At 36.4% G+C, this 22,354-nt stretch overlaps 1 protein-coding gene across 5 annotated transcripts in view; it reads right to left on the reverse strand.

The window, feature by feature from the left end:
- Positions 1-22,354, reverse strand: part of FAM13B (family with sequence similarity 13 member B) — a 51,939-nt gene that overhangs the window by 23,255 nt on the left and 6,330 nt on the right. For all 5 annotated transcript variants that reach the window (XM_072872249.1, XM_072872247.1, XM_072872244.1 and 2 more), the window contains 7 exons: positions 17,403-17,569; positions 16,216-16,406; positions 15,551-15,763; positions 11,377-11,554; positions 10,628-10,772; positions 7,800-7,957; positions 928-969 (listed from right to left, as the gene is read on the reverse strand). In XM_072872249.1, coding sequence (XP_072728350.1) covers positions 928-969; positions 7,800-7,957; positions 10,628-10,772; positions 11,377-11,554; positions 15,551-15,763; positions 16,216-16,372 — 893 coding nt within the window. In that variant the 5' untranslated portion in view covers positions 16,373-16,406; positions 17,403-17,569. The remainder of the gene's footprint in view (positions 1-927; positions 970-7,799; positions 7,958-10,627; positions 10,773-11,376; positions 11,555-15,550; positions 15,764-16,215; positions 16,407-17,402; positions 17,570-22,354) is intronic.

Raw genomic sequence — 22,354 nt, forward strand, 5'->3', positions numbered from 1 at the left:
ACATGACAGGAATCTTTGATGACAAGTACTTCAAGGCAAAAAGAGACTAACTTTTCCAAAAAGGCCGTGGAAATTACTGCACCTATCTTTTATTTCATAAGATTTACATAAAGTATTATGAAGTCTATTAACAGTATTTAAGAGTAATCAACACATTACAATGACTAACTTTTTTTTTAATAACTATAAACAAAAACTTATAAAAGCCTAACATATTAATGTTAGAGTAAAATCCTGTGTCTGTAACAGGTTAGAGTCAACCCTGGAGCAGGTACTGCTGCAGCACAGCTGGCTGTAACCCCTCCTGAACAGGGCTGTAATCTTAAAAGGCAAGAGCCAACAAACAGCAGAGACAATGAGCAAGTACCTGCTGAAGGACACAGGATATACTCAAAGAGACATAAAAAAAAAGAATAGCATTCTTTAAAAACAGACTACTCTGTTGAGTGCTTCTTAGACAGTTTATCCAAAATAAGCTATTAGGCCTACAAAAAATCCTCCCATAAGGATCTTAAACTATTTTACCCCATTTTTAACTCTGGAATTGTGCATTTTTCCTCCACATTTGTACAGGCAATTCCACTGCACTGTACTCAATATTAACAACTAGAAGTGGTGCTAAAAATACAATGTGAATGCTATCATAATTTTAAAGTCAAACACCTATGATGTATCTAAGTATAAAACCAAAGTGGTTTGGAATCTAGATTCTACCACACTGCGATCTCATGCTTCTGCAGTCAACAACACTGACACATTAGGTTTTTCCTGCATTAGTGTTAAATGCCATAAGTGAAATACTTCACACTAGAATATCTTCATTCATAACTGTAATCATCAAACCTACTGCATTTCTTTTTCTTGAAAGACATATCTGCTATGCATGTTCTAGTAACAGCACAGTTCCAACATTTTCATTATACTTACTCTGCAGAGGCTGGCAAGATACTTATGGGAGAGATATGAGCACTGCAATAGAGAAGAAATAAGTTCATGTAATGCAAAAACTTATCACACTAAATAAAAGTCTTGAAGTCAACAGAAAGCAACTTAGAAAATACTTAAAGACTGCATGTAATGCGGCTAATAAAAGTAGAATAAATATGTAAAGAAAACACTGATTTGCAGCCCATTTATTATTTAGATGAAGAAATCTTAAAGAATGCCATCATAAGACAGAAAGTTGTAGAAGTAGCAATGCAGATTTCTGTCTCTCAAGAGCCAATACTCAGTATGTTATGCAGCTATAAGCTCTCAGAGGTACTGTCTTTCCCATGGGAAATACTAATCACTTAGTCTCCAACAATTTCCTGACACCTTGCTTAAGAATGCAGATTTTAACCTTGCTGCCTAAAGCAAATTCCAAATCACTCTGCTTTCCTCCACAGTTGCAATTCATAGAGATTCTTCCCTGCCTGTCAGACTGTTGCACAATTTTGTTCTGCAATGTTCAACAGATCTGCAGCACTCTCCAAGGACAGCTACATTTCAAGTGCAAGACAGGTACCTTCCAGAGCTTTTGAGATACGAGCTAGCCATTTGTAAAGCATTTGGAAATCTCCTAGCACAAGCCACTTCAGCCTAGAACATTAAAATCCTAGGGGGGGTGGAAGGGTGGAAATCAGCCTAACAAACACAAGTAAGTTCAATTAAGTTAACCCATGTGTATGTGGCCCCTCTACAATTTTCCATTAATATGATCAAAATTCTCTCATTATAAACAGAATACTTAAACTTTAGACAAAGTGACAGTAAATATGCTAAGAATAAAATAAAAGAAGAAAACTCAACTGTAAACGGCAATGAGTTGCAACTTATATATCTTATTCAGAAAAAAAATAAATACTAACTTCATTTCAACTAGGAGGTGGGGAGGGAGGTAAATAAATGCTTTTTCCTCCTATTATATATAACTAAGCTCAAAAAGCTGAAAACCAAAACATTTTAGTCTACTCTTTACCATGCAACAACACTGTTGGCAGCCAAAGTTGATTTTAAATATTATTGTCATGAATGCGTAAAGTAAACTCTGAAATACAAGGGAGCTTGCCACTCCACTGGAGAACTGAACAGGTCCTACCTGTGCAAGATAGTTCTGACTGATATTAGCCTTGCCTGCACTAAAAAACATAGACAGTCTCTCTGCTTACCCAAGAATAGTTTTAATACAGCAAGGAATATCTTGGTTAGACCTTACCAAGTTTATTAGTAGTTCCACCACCAGAGAGGTAAGATAATTAGACCACCTCAAGCAGACTTTCTATTTTTTCTTCCTCTAAGTAGATGAAACACAAGCAATAAAAGACTTTCAATTAAACACTAGCTGATAAGGAAAGTAGTTAAAGTATTTATTTAAAAATAATTATGCCCTTTTGCCTTAGACAACTTGTACTGGGCCAATAGCAGAGTGCACCATATTTAAACACCACCATGTAATGACTGAACAAGCAGGTGCTCACAGAAGTTTTTAATTTCTTTTCTTTTTTTTTTTTTAATGGAAACTTGATTTTGAATCAAGCTCATTTTTATGATTTGTGTGCTTGTTTGCCTACGTGAAAAACCAAAGCAGATCTATTCCAAATACTTTGACAGAACAGGCAGCTCTAAACTACTGTTTCAAAATAGACATTGCCACATAGCTTTGAAAAATTAAAACACCTGATGTAGAAGCCAGATCTTGTAGACACTAAACTCAAAGCTGCTTGATCAAACAACTGAGGGTGAACACTGGCATTTCAGTTTTTTCTTTTAAACAAAGAAATGGTAACAAGAAGTTTACAACTCATTTACATTTCATTGATATTTCTGTGCACAGAAGTTCAGCATAGCCCTACTACTTGTTCAAGTAAGTTTTCTGATAAACACATTTTGTTTTGACAATACTTGAAATAAAAAAACGAAGACGTGAAGCTGGGAGTAAGTTCAGCTTCGTGAACAAGATAAAAGAGAGGAGGAGCATGAGCAAGAATCTCAGCAAAAAAACCAGTAAGATTTCAAAACACGAAAAAAGTTTAAGTATCCGATCTCAGTATTTTCAGTAAGTTCTACAAAACCTGCATTCTAAAAGATATGCTTAAAAGATACAATTATGTATTAGTACTTCTGGATATACATTGAATTCAATTTACTATTAAAACACAGTCACTCCTAGGACAAATTGGGGGGGCGGAGGGGGAGGCAATATGAGCACAGAACACTGCAACACTCTAGTTGTAAAAGAGAGCAAAAAAATTCAGTCAAGGGCACAAGTACAAATACTATTTATAGGAAACTGTGATGGCCTGGAATCCTTTTATTCTACCACTTGAGACAATGAGGAACTGTGTCAAGAGTGGGAAGAATCAAACTCATCTCCAAAGAATCCAAAAGATTTCAGACATGGTTCACAACAAAATTTTCCATCTTGCTGCGTAACCTTCAGCTCCCAGCATAGGGTCACTCACCAGTGCTTTTATTAAACACCTTTAGATGCATTAGAGGTACTCAGCAAAAGATGTGCATAAATCAGCAGTATTGCAAAGCCTGAAGAATCCTCTTACTACGTAAAGAATATCTTGGGTCTTCAACTAATCACTTTAGCAATTAAGCACTTTTTGAAAGAAATGTGTCAATCGCTCTTAGCTGAAAATACATTACAACTTCCAAACCCATGTACAACAGTGCAAGGATACTTTTTAAAAGCTGTAATTTATACTGCTACACAGAGCCTTAACGCAGCATGACACAGCAAGCACAGAAAGGTAAACATCTTTGTTTCATAATGCTAACCCACTCCCGAGAATCCTTTTTGCACTGTCTCCCTACCCATAAAAAGTCCCAGTAAAAACATACCTTGAGATAGAAAAATAGATTAACTAAAGACAAAACATTTCCAAGTTTTTCTTGTTAATTTACTGACTGTACACAGATTCTTATTTCTCATTTAAAAAAAAAAATCTGTTGTGACATTATTTCATTTCACAGTATCTCCAAAATACATTTCATCTCACACAATTTTAAAGTTAAAAAAAGTCTATTTGCAATCATATCAAAGCAACATTTTCCTTTCATATATTTACCTGTGCAGCAGAACTTTACACGCCATTCTGATTATTTTTGCTATCCCAAATGAGCACTTCATGTAAAAATGCTTCATTTGAAAAACAGCAAAGCGTGATGTTGGCTGCTGGTTATGCATACTGCTTGCTGGGATTCAATGGCTGCTTGTCAGGCAGTACTTCTGGAGTGCTGCACTAAACCCTGCAGTCTAAATAGAAATAGACTGCAACATGAGGTCACTCCTGACAATAAGCTGCCCAATCAACACTTGAAAGCTTTCCTAACATGTTGTTCACAGATTTTCTAGGATGGAAGTAGGGACAAGTATCTGGATGTTAAAAGAGAGCGCTAAACTAAATCAATAATACATTTTCTAGCAATTGAGGCAGTTGTTGGATTTGGCTAGCCTTACTATATATGCATTTTGTCTCACTTTGTTGCTGTTAATATTACTGCCTCTCTCTCACTGATCAGAGCTAATTAAAACAAAAAAGGGTTAACAAAAATATCACACAAGCATTGAGGAGCTTGCCCTTGTCATTGCATTTAATATAGACAAAGCAAACTGATTACAGAACTTACTACTTGTCATATCTCATATTTTTTACACATAGAATTTTGAAAAGCCCAAAGAACATATCAAGAGTTTTTATATTAGGCTTTTGACTGACAATATTTCAGATGAACTACAAAAAGTAAAGCAAATACTGCTTGGCAAAGCACAGTGATGAAAAATTTGGAATAATGACAGAGAAGGATCCTAAAGTGATTATTTCAACAGCACGTCTTAAAAGTCAGCTGCAATGCTGAGTCAGTAATTCTTTTCTCCGAAAGTCAGGACGGCAAAACCGAAAGAGCCATGGTGAAAAGGCTTCCAACAAAGGAGAATACGATGTTTCCTTTACATACACAATGTCAACTTGTGTTCAACAAATGCTCCCTGACTGGGTAACGGGCTTAAAGATCACTCAACAGGTTTATTTTAAATACCATTTTCAAGCAGTCACTAAATCAAACTGCATTAATGATTATCCACATTCTCAGCAGATCCCCCTCTAACTCAAAGTCAAATTAACATCATGCAGTGCATGAAGGTCATATGTTTCAGAAAGAACAAAACAGAATGAGTAAAGAAAAAAGGTAGTGAGCAAAATTATAAGCAAGTTATAGTCCAAATAACTAGAAGGAAGGTCATATACCCCATCATATGAATCAAGATAACCAATCTTTAACATACAGAACATGCAACATCAGCATTCTTTTCCTTCCCTCCACAAAGAGACCAAAATATACAGATATTCCGTTCACAAAATCTGACAATAGCAGAGAGGCAACAAAACTCCAGCTAAAGGAACTGCAAGAACCATGTTTAAGATCTACTTCTCCTCCTCTTTCCTTTATAAGCTGCTGCAGGCCCTATGTCAGGACAAACATCCCAATAAACCTGCACTAACATTTGCTTTTTTAATTATATATATATATATAAATAAAAATATAAATATAAATATAAAGAAACTAAAACAAAAAAGGCCATTAAATGCATACTATGAACGCCTTTAAGTTTGGAAAAATATTTACAGTATTTATAGTGGTTAAAAGTTTAATAAAGCATACTTTCTCATTCTCTGTAATTTTTTAAAAATGTTTCCTGCAGTTCTGGTTTTACAGTCAAAATTCTTTCTTCTTCTACAGGATTCCTCCTTATCCTTCCCCACAAATTATGTAAAATGCCAACCATAATTAATGCCTATTAATTTTTAATTAACCCTAAACATTGAGTAAAAACGTTTTTCTCTTCAGGCTATCAAATTTAAACTCTCAAACGTGTTGAGTTTGTCACTACTGCTGCACTTACACATTCCACAAGCAGCTAAATACCTGCAAGTAGTTAAATTGCTTTAAAACTTTAATTGGAAGAAGGAGCACTTTTGTAGAAATTCCAATTGCAGCAACTTTTTTTTTTTTTAATTAAACTAAAATTAAACTGCTCTATTGCTGACAAGGATAATTAACTATTAAAATATAATTTAAATCACAAAACAGAATTATGTTTCTCTCATTATTTTATATTTTACAAATTCTTCTAATGAAGTAGAAGGAAGTGTGCAGCCAAGCAGCTGAACAGATTTCAACCTGAAATCCACATTCTTGAGACTACTCAGTCTTAGGCAGTAAACTTGTGATTTTCCCTGCATTTCTTCTACTTTTAGTCACACTTTTCTTATAGATTCTTCCTCACCCCTCCCTACAAGTTCTTACATGCAATGCCCGTACCTAACACATGCTGTAGAGCTATGTAAACTATAATAGAAGTAAAGCAGCCTTAAAAATTAAAATTTGTGTACTACAAGCAAGTAAAACATAAACCTGTGTATTACAAGCAAGTGCAAATAAGCTCTCAAATGGAAGTACCACTTTAAGTTAATGCATCTCCTTTATGAGGATTGGTCTTAATTAAAAGCTGACTCCCACTCCAATGCTCCTGCCTGTATTACACTTTGCAACTTCCAAACTCGCTCACAGCTCTCTACCAGCAGATCCTATCCAAACAGATCCCCCTACAGCGTCTGGCTCTTAGGCAGGTAACACAGGTCCCTCCAGCTCCAGCAGCCATTATACCTGTTTGGACAATGCAAGACCTTGGCTTTCTATGCATTTTTCTAATAACTTTTTTCTAAAAAGCAGTTAACAATTAAACCTCAACTTGTGCATAGGTGCCAGTCATGTCACTCCTACATCGATATAATAAACAAACATCAGCCTCCGAGATAAATTTAGTTGGCAGAGTTTAAATTAACTGAATAAGGATCTTTAGGTGTCTTACAAATGTATTAGCAAGTCAACTTTCACAAAACAGGGTATCCAGAGCCTTCATTTCAACTCAAATTAAGGAGACTTTCTGGACCTTCAAATCAAGTGTTTTTGCAAGCAACCCATTCTACGAAGTCTCACATACAACCTTACAAAATGCCATCTTTACAGTGCTCAAAATTTCCTCCACATCGCTCCTACTAAAGGCCTTTCTAGAACATCTAAATTCCAACCTAGAAAACATTAAAGGTCAGTATTATCCCACTTGCTCTCCACTATCCTTCTGGTCATATATAGTTCCTCTTCATCCCTGGTGTTTTCTCCCTCTAGCATATTTTCAGGAAGTAAATCACAGCTACAGAGTCTTCATTACAATTGTTTATGAAACATATTCCACTGTTCTCTAGTGAAATAAGAAAGTACTTTCCTCATTTAACACCTGACCAAACTGGGCATAAAAAAAAACCTGGACAAAAGTTCTCACAGGTTTAGCAATGAATTTGGGTCATGTAAGGACACATCTCACTATGTAAGCTCACTAGCACATGACAACAAATAGTCCTAGGATTTCCCACTGAAATAGAGTGGTGGAAAGATAGCACAGAATGGGTTTGCATCTACCAATATTCAGATTCTTTTTCTATTTCTGCTACAAAATTTTAATGTTTAAATACCACTTTACAGTTTCACTAAAATATGCCCTTTTTCCCTTTCTCTGCATAAATCACCATAGTTAATCCAATCTGAGTTCTACAGGGATTCCTCTTCTGAATTTTAGAACAGTTATTTTATCCCATATTTTACTACTACAAGAACTGCACCTACTTCTAAAGCTTCAGTTGGTAGACACCACCACTTATCTCAAAAGCCTGACAGCTTCTCTCTCTCTCAGACAGAACAGACTATACTCCAAAGTTTAAATCCAAACTCCAAGGCAGAAAACAAGTTACCTTGTTGATGCTGTAATGCTCCTGGAATCCGAGAGACTCCCTGTCATATCTAGATGCACCACAGCTGGCCTTTCAACAGGTTTCTCTGTGCCGTCTTCTGGAAGTTCTTCAGACTGCTCAAGCTTTACATCTTCCTCCTCTTCCAAGAGATCATTTATCTAAGAAAGATTTATTTGCAGTTAATGGCTTGAAAAGTTCTTTTAAGAGGTTCAAGGAAGTAAAAGAGCATGAGAGGTATAAAAACAACATACTTGTAATTTTTCAGTTTTAGAAAAACAGGCACATTATACTTGCTTTTATGTAAAACCATACATTCCACATCATTAAAAAAACCTACATAACCCTTCTGAGCCATTGGACAAAAAATGAAGAGAGAAGCACCTTTGATGCAGTAAATGAACACAAGCAGAATCAAGAAACAACGAAATCCCAGCCACACTGAAGTCACGAGGCACAGAACCTTTCTTCCCCTACATATAAAACAGGGATGGAATACTCTCCTCTATTCCATAGGTAGCCTTATTCATATATGAGAAGCATTTTCAAACCCTTCTATGGAAGGCAATGTAGAAGTCTAAGAATCCAAACTTTTAACATACTGAATGAATACTTATAATGGCAAATGTAAGAGCAAGAGCATTGAGAAGTTTCTGTGAAGCCCCTTGTCTATTTTTGTTTCTTTGTTTCCAAACACAGATGTTTTTACTGAAGCAGTAAAATACAGCCAATTTAAAAACTAAAACAATATCGCCAACTGACAATTCAATACAGCCACCGTCATTTTTTAAAAAGCAACTATGTGTAAAACATTAAAAAGGTACACACAACAAAGCCGTGACTTGCAAAACCACTCTGTGATTGATTACTGATCTCTCAAATTTGCAAACCCAAGAATTAAAGTATCAGCAGTAGAAAATATGCTTTATAATATCTGCCACACAAATATAAAACAAAACCACTGAATTAAGAAAAATTGAAACTTTAGAAGTTTAAGACTACACAGAAGGCAGAGAGGAGGTATGTATTTAATAGGGGTGTGATACATTATATGGCACTACATTCTGGGCAAGAACCATATTTATCCCTGACTTTCCCCTGTAATTGCAAGAGGATGTGCCAGTGAACCAAGGGCAAGCCCACCCGCACACAGGCAGCTGCCAGTGGGGCTGTGCCCAGTGTGGACAGTGGCCCTTCTGCACCCCACCGCGCCAGCCCGGGAGGGAGCCGGACCCAACAGAAGTGCACTGTTGACATCTGGTGGAGACACCACGAAATTAAGGGGACACCCCACCAGGCCTCAAAACTCAGGGGAAAAACAAAAACAAAACCACACACCACACAGACTGTTATGCTCCGGAAACCCTTTTGCTAAAACATATAATGACCCTCAGACAAATCGGTAATTTCAAAGCATGAGAGCACAGACCAACTAACTATACTTTAAAGAGCAGTCATCCCAACCTCAGGCGATAGCCCTCAGCCTCTGGCTGCAGAAGTTACAGCCCAGCTTTTTTTTTTTTTTTTTTTTTTTTTTTTTAACAGCTTCGTGCATGCAGCAGGGCTGCGTCACTTCTCGGTGCTAGACATATTCCTGCGAAGAGCTAAAGAGACAGCAAACACTGCAAAGCTGCAGCACTTTGCTAGAAGAGCTAGCAGAGCAGAAGCTGCTCAATCCAGAACTTGCTGCCCACGCTTGGCAGACCAGACCAATGGGTGAGGTGTCTACTGCAGTGAAGAGGAAGCAACCAGCTGCCCTAGTACTTGCCTTACCTGTCTTGCTAGAGGAGGCGTTTGTGGGATAGTCAGGCTTTAAAAATTCAGTATTTCTTCTTATCTTCCTTAGCAACTGCTGGTTATTTACCCTTTTTCCTCTTTAAAGAAAATATATCATTTCTTAAGCCAACTGAATATGAGAAAATTCAGTTTATAGCTTTCCATATTTCTGAGGAAGGGTTTGAGCCAAGATTTTATTAATTATTCCTGAACCTGGCTTTGATGATACAAAAAGTACTTCTTCCGTGCATTATCACTTATATACCACAACTTGTTAGAATTAAAAATATCTGCCAACAGAAGAAGGTTGTATCACAATACCACATTTTCATTTCTCTAACAACTCTCCATCTCTATTTATCCCAACATGACATGGTATTTTACTTCACAAAACTAAGTATTTTGTGAGGAAAGGCAGAAGAGTGATAATGAATACTGTAGTCACATGGACGGGTGAATCTGCCGATCCTGGCAGTTGAATACTAGGACCCAGAGTATTTCTATTCTACTCCACTTTGCTTCTCTCATTTCAACACTTTTCCCCACTAATGTCAAGATGATGTTTTGAAGTCTTAGAATCAGAAACACCATTCAAAAATTTTGGCACAGGGAAACAGCAGTGATAACATCATCAAGTGGAGTGCGAGACCCTGCACGTTTCTGTAAGACACACCTAGCAATATTATTGACCAAGCCCAACAAGCAGCACCATTTTGCATTCGCTTAGAAAAACAGTTCTCCATTCCTAAAAAGGTAGTTAAAAAGCTATACTGTTTATATAGCATAACAACATCTATGTTGGGCAGGATATCATTGTTGGTTTAGTTCCTATGCATTTTTCTACACAGCATAGCTATACTTACTACAAAGCAACAATTTCACAAGTGTACCTATGTTAAGAAAATGCATTTAAGGAAATACCAGGTTTTGTCAGTTTGCAAGAAACTACCAAAAGCCATACTAAAGAAAATTATACTTCAACATATCTTTCATAAACATAAATGTGTATAACAGATACTTAAGTGATAACATACTGCCATTTAAAATAGTCTTACCTGCTCAGTTATTGAGCTTAAGTCATTAGTAGATGAAAAATCTTCCTCTTCATTTTCAAAGAATTCATAGTAGTTCTCCAGAAGTCCTGCCATTATTCTGCTAACTATTTCTTGTTCTTTCAGATCCTCCACATCTGTGTAAATGCTAAAGATTTCAACAGTTTTAGTTTAAAAATCTAAATCCAACTGTTTCCCCAAAGAACTCCTGTGAATGACTTCTATGATTAAGGGCTACACTTCACACCATTATCCCTAATCCATTCTGAACACACAGAACTTTAAGCGTGCCTTCACACTACTGTATTATAAGGCTTTATACTAGTTTATATTTGAAAGTGATGAAGTAACAACTATTTAGTCAATTAACTTTTCGTGAGGAATATTTAAAATACAAGTATTTTCCTGTTGAGAGGAAACCCCAGTATACGTTTGTACTTTAACAGCTTTCTCGCTACAAATAGTAATCTTACACACTATCTCTAAAACATTCAAACCTCAGTATAATTACAGAAATGCAACAATCAAATCGGTAGTTTCTAATGCCATAGCTCATAGCCAAGCTGTTGTTTAAATCCAAGCAAAAGACAAAACTGGGGTGAGGGAGTGGGGGGGAACAGAAAGATAAATATTGGCCAAAACATAGTGCATACTTCCTACTGTTACTTATGGACTAGGAAAGACTTTAGGCTACAGATGTACACTGTCAAATTCACATAAAAACACTGCATGAACTTTTATAACTAACTTACTGAAAAACATCCGGGCCAAAGACTGCAGCTAAAGAACTTGCCGACCAAATTTCTTCATGATGCGATGCTACGTTAGCTAAAAATTTACACAGAAACTTTAACAAACTGTAATTAACAGGTGGAAGCTGCTGCAAGAGGAACCTCAACTTTCTTCCAAATTCATCTTCATTATTATAATCTGAAAAATGTAATTAAAAATATTTTAATCACAGAAATATCTGCTTTTTCACATTTGATATTGATCAACTTTTTGACTCTGACAAAAATTACTTACAACTAATTTGACAACAACTACTTACAACTAATTACATACAACTAATTTGGTCAGACCACAGCCTAAAATGTCAGAATTTGACTTGCATTTGTTTGGTCTGAGATTCTCATACTGAATTTCTCCGTGGAAAAAGGGAAAAAAAACCCCACCCCAAACCCCAAAACTGAACAGCCCACATATCTGAAGCGTATTTACAGCAGTAGTACTTCATAACAAGCTATCTGTCCCAGCATCTCATCCTCTCACTTCAGTCTCTGGATTACTCTCTTCCTTTCTGATCTTTCCAAGAGAGCCTGATAATTCATTTCCTATTACATCACTCTTCTTCAATGATGTCAGAGGTTTGAGGGGTGGTGAAGAGGCAGGGGAACATAAAAAGACCCCTCCCCAGTCTTGTTTCCATAGCACAATACCATCAGATTACTTTCCCTAATGATAAATTAAACTATAAATTTAATTTCTTCCATGAAGCAGAAATTGATAACCTAAACAAATGATTTCCACCATATTATTCTCTGCAAGTCCAATCAGTAGTTTTCAGCATGTTTTCCCCTATTAATGCTCACTCAAGTTTCTAATTACACAGGGCTAGCTTTTCCGTACCCTTTCATTTTACCACTGTTATTTAACAATTGCTTTTCAGAAGAGCTCAAGAGACATCAACAGCTCCAGAGACAGCGAGTTAACTTAAAAGCTAGTTAAATTCTCCCCGTTTCAGGCAAGCTACTTGGACATTTTTTCCTCTACAAGCATCCCATTCTTAACACTCTACTTCCTTTTATAATACTTAACTGATGAATACAAGCAATCTAAATGCAATCATCTTAACACATACTTAGCTTGAAGCTTGCTGATTCAATTTCAGACCTGAAAAAGGGTCACCATAAAACTTCCTCATTCTCACCCCACATTTAACTATATCCTTCATCAAAATATCTCCCCATAAATATAATTTGTTACATTATCAGCCTTACAGGCAACAAGGTTCAAAGGGTTTACAATCATTTGTACCTAACAGAAATTCCATATAAAGGAAAAGAAATGTCAGGAAAGCAAAATGGGAGAAAATTTAATACGAACAGGCCTCCCCTTCTCTCTCAGGTATTTGAAAACTCTTCTTAGACCAGTTAGAAACAGAAAAGGATGTTTGAAGATGATGAGCAGTCACTCTGCCTCTCTAAATGAGAGAGCCGAGACATCCTAGTCCTAATATCAAATGAAAGGGAGTAAATTCCCTGTTGTGTATGTACAGTAATACCAAACAGTAACTGTGCAGGACTTCATTTCCTCAGACACAGTCAACATCTACAGTATTTACATAGAGGTAACCGGGCACAGAAAAATAGTTATTTCAACAGAGTAACACAATAAAATTAATATATTATTGTTAGGTTTTACTCTAGAAATGCGTTTAGGAAACAGAACAGCAAAAGAGAACTTTAAAAAAGTACTTTCACAAAGTATACCTTCAAAAAGGGAGCAAGAGTGAGAGGTGACAGTCAGACCAACTTGCACATACGCATATATGTTTTGTCTAACCAATCTGTCCTACAACTTAGGTTCTAAACAACAGTCAGAGACCTGAAGTGAGAATGTTCTTACCTGTAACTGAAGTCCTCTGACAGTAAACCATGGATACATACTTCTGGGACACATGGCCTAGCGCATTGGGGTCAAATTCCCACCTTTAGGCCTGCACTGAACAAGCCTCAAAAGATGTATATAAGGCCACACCTTGTTGTGTAACTAAATTGTTTTGAGAACCAAGCTTAACCTAATGATATGGAAGGCCTGCTAAAGAGGGAAAATACCAGAAGTAACATATGGATCCAAAATTACTACCACATTCTGCATTTCTGCAAACAATTCCTCTGCCTAAAATGCAGCTGATAGTGTAATTCCGGAAACTAACTGAGGTATGTCTATCAGACAGTCAAAGTACCAAAAGCCAAAACCTGAGTAGAGGAAATCAAAACTCTAATTTTAGTATCAGGAAACAGTGTTTAAAGGTTCATGTGTTTTGATTTCCTTGGTACAGATAACTTTAAATCTTTCTGAAATCACTTTAGTTTACACTTTAAAAAAAGACAGTAAAAGACAATAAGCTGCAAGTTTAAGTGAAGTTTCTCTGTATATTTAACAAAAGGGAACTAAATGAGGACTCACACACTGAAGAACAGCTCTTTTCCCAAAACAACCCATATGTAAATCCTTCCACGATCATCTAGTCAAAGATGGAAAAAACCCAATTTTCACACTATATTGTACAAGTCATAGAAGGGAATTACACTGTCACAACAAGTGAGTATACCTCAATCCCATTTCCAGTCCTGATAGATAACATTGCAAATCAAGGCGCAGCATTAGCTGAGCAACCAGCAGCATTCTGCATTACTGTCTTAACAATCCTTTTGTTATTTATCATCTTTGGGGACACACACACACACACACGACACGACACGACGGGGGACACCACCACAGACAACCGTTTACTAGCTACTTATGTCCAATGAACCATGACATTAGCAACAGAAACCATATAGCAGATGTATCACTAATGAAATTCCCTATCCACTTCAGTTTCTCATTACTGCACAGGGCAAACAAACAGAACTTCAGCCTTAACAAGCTTCTCTGATCAGTAGCTTCCAAAAATTGTTTCCAGCACAAGACTATTTAGTGCCTCACACATCAGTGTTCAGACTCTGCTCACCAGCTACCCCACATTCAAAATTTCAGGATATACAGGCTACAAAGGGAGGAAAATGAAGCAGCTTCACACTGCTGAAGATGACTCTCCAGTTCAGCACTTGGTAAATATAGTGTAACAGCATATGAAAACTATGCTATGCTCACTCAACCTACAAACCAATTCCCACTCTGAACAAACGGGACTAACACAAGGGTTATCAAGTTCTTATCAGGAATAGACTCAACAACAGAAAAATAAATCAAACAAAAATGTGCATCTTACAAAGCAAAACAAGCCTAGCACTTAGAGAGAAATACAAACCGACACTGGAAAATGAGCAACACTCCTGAAGAGTGACAACCAGCAAAACCATCAGTTATGTCACAGGGTGCAGAACTCCAACATCAACGCACCCTTTAAGGACGTTACTAATGTAGTGTTGCAAGACAAGCATTTTTGCTAGTCAAGTTATGAATCAACTCCAACACCACTCAACACAGCAGAAGTCAAAGGACCCAGGGGAGTGGATACAGTCAGACAAGTTGGGAACTGGTAAAGAAAATACTGTGCCAGCATATGGGTGTCAATTTGAAAGGGCAAGGTTTTGCAGTATATGAAAAAAACATACTTAGCAACAACAATATGCTGATGACAGTTTTTTTTTCTTCCTACAAATGAATTTTAAACTGAAAAAAATCCACAGTGCAAGAGCAAATATGAGTTTATTGAGGTCTTGAGGTCTCTTCTCCAGTATACGAAAGCTTGAAGCGTCATGAAAGCATTGGCAGAGTAAGTGAAATTCTGAGGAACTAAGAGAAAACACAGACAAAAGCATTCCCTAGCACTTTTAAAGCATCAGTGGTGGGAAACGGTCAAACAACTTTGACTCCAGTGGCTTTGACCAGTGTCCCAGTATTCGCACACAAGAACATGGAATATTCAGAACTAATCACTGTGATATGTGGCAGCTTCACTATTTTCCTGTATGATGGATAAATTGTGTCTTTGAACCCAGACTGAGATGCCTAAAAAAAGACCTATTTATTTGGGGTTTGTACGAAGAAAAGGTATATTTGAATGCCTCCTGATACACACATTATTACACAGAACACCAAAGACACCCTAGTGCCACTACAAATCTCAATTTAATACTGGTTTTTACTCTTAAAATAATAAAATAAAAACACTAAATCAAAAATAATTATTACCTTGAGAAAGTTGCATCAAATGTATGTGCAAACTGCCTGGGATAACTGGCTCTGGAAGTTCTTGAAGAAAAAATCTAAGAAGGCTAATAGCTGAGGGCACATCTGCTTCTTTAACCAGGTCCACATCTTCTCCATTATCATATCGCTGCCGAAGCCACTCCACTGTCTCAGCATTCCCATTGACTTGAAAAAGTCCTTCTTGTTCCAGACCCCCTGAGTTAAGTTGCAGAAACAAACTTTTAGATCTAGTATGGACAAATATATCAGAAAATACTAATAATCAGACATGCACAGTTCACATACTGGAAGAAAGACTTTCTGGACAACAGTTTTGCAAGACTTCCAGCAGTCCTTCTCCCAGCAAATACATTCTTATGCCCAGCTAACAATACAATAAGGTGAATGTTAGCAGTACCTAAAACACACCATTTCCTATGGAGTACCTACTGAGCTGACTGCATTAGTGTTAGCTAGAAAACAGTGAAAATCAAACATAACAAGAGGAGTAAAGAAAGAAAGCGTGTATCACCAAAAAAAAAACCCCAATCCAAATGACATCCAATTAAACATAAGTCACTTAGGAAAACAAATACTCTTCAAAAAACACAATCTATTCTGTAAGAATAACAGCTAAATATATTGAAGTACAGCAAGATAATACATACCATGTTCCTCAATATAGTCCACAACATGGCGGACTATGAATGGAACCTCATTGTCTGGTTGCCCTTCTTGCTGCAGCTCATCAAGTGGAATTCCAAATATTTTGTTAGCAAGAACAGAGTTGCAGTTACTCAAGGAAGGGGAGGAGCTCTTCCTCATATCTTTTTGCAGCCAAAAATCAAAGCTGTCTTTTCTGTCAAATAAGAGGAATTAAAACCAAAAATCATACTTCAGTGTATGCTGTTGAATGTATTGGTCTGTAACACAACGTGTTTTAATTACCTTATGCAAATACTCTCCAGTCTCTCTCAATCAGTTCACTGATTTAATGAAAAGTTCTGTAATGACTCCAAATACAGCTAACTAGATAAATGACTATTACAGAGGTGTTCTGTTCAATCCTCAACAGAGGACCAAGAAGAACATACATACCAGCAAAGGAAATTCAGAAAATTCTAGTTACAACATTGTTACTTAAGTTCTAAGGTACTCCGGGAACACTAGATTCTTCTGTACATTTTCTGACAGTATTTATCAGTCAGGCTTTGAAAATCCAACACAAAAGCCTCTCGAGAAGAAATGAAACTACTGGATCATACCAAACCAAACCCCCAAGTTTTAGTTACGTGAAATGATTACGTATTTTGTGATACACAACTGCACTGCAATCAACTTCTAATATATTTGGCATTTTCTAGTCTACACAACAAAGCTTTCAACATCTGCATCAAATTAAAAATTCTACTGAACATAGAACCCCCAAAACTAGTTTCTAGATGCTCAGTGATACCATTCTTCCTATCATGCAGAAGCTCAAGCTTTATTTGCAAGTGTTTGCTTGATAAAGGATCTAGATAGATAACAAAGTATTACCAAAGGCAGCGTAAGCCACTCAGTTAAACCGTTATCCTACCAAAACCAAAATATTTCTTCTAGCAAAGAAAAAAACCTGTCTTTTCAAAATAAATAATAATAAAAAAATAAAACATACTTGCTTAAATGCAAGCAATCATCTTCATAGAGGATGGCACATAGATCATGAAGTACATACCATTAGTCAAAGCACTGCAACCAAACTTAATTCTCTGTTTGCTAATGGATGGATAAATTCTAACAGATTAGACATACTGAAATCCATACTTCCTTTTTTTTTTTTTAATAGCCAAGAAAAGCAGTTTAAGAAACCTACCTCAGAGTACTTAAACAGCCGAGTTTGAAAAACGTTTTCTGCGCCAGCTGCCCTCACTGACCAAGCATTCTTTTGTCATTTATGGTTGTTTAAGATTATGGCAAAAGATCAGCCTGTAGTTCCTCATTGAAGAATAGCAGAACTCTATCAGTACTTCAGCAGTTAATCTGAAAATAAGGAAAATATTATTAGACCATAAAGTTTTCAACAGTTTTAAACTCAGTCACAAGTCTAAACATCACATTTGAGGAACTCTCCTTGTCAAATCATCAATTTCACGTTCTGAACAAGAAAGCATAAAGAACACATTAGCATGGCTCACAGGAGAGCATGCAAAAAAGTAAATTCCCCTTTTCACTTAGGAGTTAATCAAACTTAAAGCAAAAGTTAGCATGGGACAGCTAAGCCTTAATAATTATGAAATAATTTTCAGATTCATAGCCATTAAATATTTTAGTATGGTAGGTAGTATAAAACACTTCTGTCTATTCTACTTAGTCCTTCATGATTCTTTGGAAGAAGAATGGATGAGTCTGAAATTTTTAGAAGGGTCTCAGGCACTGGTTTAACACACCAACTTTAAATGGCATGACCAAAACCAAAGTCCTAACTAAAGAACATAGAGAGTCAACCAGTTTTCAGTGGTACAGGTCACCTTTTCTAGAAAGTTGATTATGTGTCCTAACTGCCAGTTCAAAGTCCAAGCGATCATCAGATCCGGATACAGGAAGCAACTTCCCCCAAATCACATTCCCTAGAACCACCCACATTTTTGCCACCTTTTAGAATCCTGATTATCTGGATATTTTTCATGTTCTGAGCTCTCAAAACAGCTACAAACCACAGCAATAGCCTTTTTTGTTTTCTGTGGTACTAAAAATTTAAATTGCAGCTTCATGACACAGTGGAGCTGATCTAATGTCCAGATACAGTCAAAGAGTCATCTCAGTCCCTCGATCTCACCCGTTACCTGTTCTAACTCAAGCAACTGTAACTGGGCAAAACTAGCTTGCAACATACACACACAAACACAACACACATCACCAAAACTAGACAATAAAAAGGCTTTCCCTGGCTTTAAAGTATACGTACTGAAACCTTCTGTTTCATAATTTGAGATCGATATGAGAATTCAGCTGATGGACTTGAGAAGTACCTTCCCTCTCTTTGTTCCCCCACATTGGCTCTTGCTTCTATTCCACATCAGAATGAATCAACTTCACCTTCACTTTCAAAGTCCTGACAACCTACTACTCTCATTTCAGTACTAAAATGCCAGTCCATTCATTAGCCTGTGACATCAGGAATCCAGAGTCCTTCCAGTAGTTTGAATAAATAATGTTTTCCTGCTCCCAATCCTCCCCAAACTGCACCCATGTGCTAAGGGAGCTGGCCATAAGCTCCATAAAAGGCTGCTTCATCCTCCTCAAAATGTTCTTGTGTTGAGGCCTAGAGAAAAAAAATATTTCAGGCTTAAAAGTGTTTAAATCTTTGCCTATTGATGTAAGCAATACTGGCCAATATTCTTGCCTGTTCTTTGTCATCTGTCTCTATTGTCTTGTATTACACACAGGTTGTAAATCCATTATGTGTCTCACACAAGTGGATCCTGGTCTGAGATCAGGACTCCAGGTGAGCTGACAACAGAAAATGAAGGATTATATTCCAGTGAACAGGCTTTACTTTTTTTTTTTTTTCTTCCAACCAATCATGTTCAAATCTCTCATTGTGTATTCTTGGTTACTAAAAGATCCTGCCAGATTTCAACAGTGAAGCAGTCACAATTCATGACTCTCCTATAATTTATGAAGACACTGCCCAGCCATTTTTCTTATTATTTTGATATATTAAGTGACAGTCAACATAATCTTTGCATGCAAGTAGATTTCAATCAATCCCAATATATCATGCAATTTTTAAAATATGAAGATGCACACAGTCTATTTTCTCAAGTTCTACCAAAATCAACTTATCCACAACAAACCAGAAAGACTCACGCTAGCCAACTGTGGGGTTAATGGCAGCTGGGAAAAAAAATCTTTGATGGATCTGCCACAATGCTTCAGGCTGCCTTGGTAAAACAAACAAACCAACCTTCAAAACAAACATCACCTAATAAAAAGAGCAAATTAGAAACAACCACTTCTTTATAATTCAGCACCAAATGAACAATCTTGAGGTCCAGCTTTCCTAGCAAAGATAACTTTGTGCTTAGTTAGCTGACATAAAAGAATAGCCATTTTTACCAGGTGCTGCAGACAAAAAGGCTACCTGAATATTAATTTCATTCAGGAGACATGAAAAAAAGAAAAAAGAAAGACTTCTATTTTAACTAGCTTGGCAATGTAACAATGAAGTTGAAACAGCTTCAAACAATGACAGTTGTGTCATTGTTAGAGCAAAACTGGATTTACAACCCAAGCTTATACTTTAAACAAAGTTTTATATGGCTTATCGTCACCTAGAAGAATTAGTGAAAGCCTAATTTTCATCCTCTCAGATACACACATCCTCATATACGCACACTTCAATATATCATTATATGCACCAATTTCTTTTCAGAGCATTTAAGTCTTTTGCCTTTTAGTACAGGTTTGGTGTAATCTTCACAGGCTGTGATACAATGCATCTGATATTTACCAAGTCTAGAAAAAGCTAGAAACTTTTTAAAAGTTATCTGACTTCCAGCGAATTTTATTTCCTGTTATTTCCAACATTGTAAAACTGAAGGATAGGCTCAGAACCTGTTAATAATTAAATATTATATCTCTACTTTTTATATTGATTGACAGCTTTCCCACTTGCCCTCCCATGACGCAGGATGTACACCACTTCAATGCAGACACATATGAAAACTACGACAAGATATATAACCTTCAGAATTATTTCTAGTCTTTTACAAATACTAAGCAATACTGTGGGGTTTTTAATTTATTTTTTTTTGCCATGATCAAACATCTCAGAAAACAGGAGCCAAACCATTCAGTCAACTATTCCTACTTTTGTCCATATTATCCTGACCCTTCTGAACACGTGCTTCCCCCTCCCAATTTCACAACCTATATGCTTCACAAGTCCTATCAAGAGAAACACAGTAATTAAAAAAAAAAAAACCCAAAACCAAACAAACCAAAACCAAAAACCAACTAGCTTGTGCTTTATTACAAATATTCTGGTTGCATCTTTCTCAATCTACCTCCCACCCTTGTTACTCCAAACATTTACAAAGGTCCCCTAAGCTACAACGTTCTACAAAACTTAACTACAGAAAACTAAAAATACACCTTATTGTGACCACACATTATACCACAATTTTACAATAGGCTAAAAAAAAATTATACTATGTCCTATGCAACATCTTGAGCCCAAGCACCTTAAATGAGGGTAAAACACTGAGTTTCATTCTGTATTGTGTATTTCAGTGCTCTCATCTGCTATTAAAAAAAAAAAAATCTAGTTTTGGGGGTTTTTTTTGTTGTTGGGGTGTTTTGGGGTTTTTTTGTTTTGTTTGTTTGTTTTAAAAAAAAAAAAAGTCAAGTACTTAATCACATCTGCTGGGAAAACAGCACCACGAGTTTCATTTTGCCATCATAATAGCATTCACTTATCTTGGCAACTAAAGAAGTATTCACACCCACATATGAAATGCCACTAAAGAAAACACAGAATACATGGCTAACAATATTTGAGGAGTACATATGAAAGTTTAGACTTAAATTTAGTTCAGCTTTTACATTACTGGCTGAACTACAAATATATGGGTGTCATTTTAAATTAAAGTCCCCAGGACTCCACCACCTTTCCTGAAAACAAAGGAATGAAACAACAAGAAGTAAAAATAAAATAAACAAAAAAGGCTACAAACTGAAACCATGCCATAGGAATGAAAACATTAATTCCCCATGTAGGATTTCTGCCACAAGTCTCAACTATTTAAGCAATTCTTTTATTTGCTTGTTTTATCTAGCAAGAAATTCATATCATCTGTGAAGCCAAAAACAAAGCTAACAGTGACTGCTTTATTTTTAATATATTATTTCATGGGATTATCAGACATCAGTGATTTTTTTGTAACATATAAAAAGTAAAAACTAAATGTAAGATTTTTAGATAGGAAAAAAAAGTGTTATAGCGCAACAAAAATCGCTTGTCCCTACTTCTCAGGAAATACACCTCAGGTTTAGACTTCAGCTTTTTCAGTCCACAGTGCTGTTATCCTGTGAGCTACCCACATGCCTGCACACAGCATCCTAACAGAACATGTACACATCCTCTGGTACAAAGACGATCAACGCTCGTTTTCTGCAATACAATTCTATTAACAAATAAAATTCCACAAAAACATTAAGGTGTCTCAAAAAATTAGGTTTTAATGTTTACTCTATATTTGATAAATAAAAAGAGTGTATTATGTTACTTATATGACTTACGTATAACTAGACAAAACCTGTGATGTCCCTCTAGATGCATCTAGTAAACATACTTTTGAATCCAAATAAAGAATAAATTTTTTTAGCTAAGTTTGAAATGTTCAAAGTTATAACAGATTTTAAGAATTTCAAAATGATGGCCTAAATTCATGACACAGATTCCAACTTGGAATCACAGAAGCTTTCCTCATGTAATGACATCATCCCGAGCCAGCTGCCAGGTAGGAGCAGGAGCAAGGCTCGCCTGGGAAACTTGTGTGTACCAGCTCACTGTAGAACATATAGCCCCATTTGGCAACTGCTGTCCTACACACTATTTAATTTATGCTTTTAAAAAGATGGCAACCAGCACTCTTCTCTTTGCTCTGCTTCCTTTTATCTCGATAAAATTTAAGATTTTGTGTGTGTGTGTGTGTGTAATATCAAGGTCATAACAACTGACACTGATGATTTTTATGCCATTTATATACTCAAATTACTGTTAGCATTCCCAATGGATGAAATGCTTTTGGGCAGAAGAGC

This window comes from Ciconia boyciana, chromosome 9 (assembly GCF_034638445.1).
Source record: "Ciconia boyciana chromosome 9, ASM3463844v1, whole genome shotgun sequence".
NCBI lineage: Eukaryota > Metazoa > Chordata > Aves > Ciconiiformes > Ciconiidae > Ciconia > Ciconia boyciana.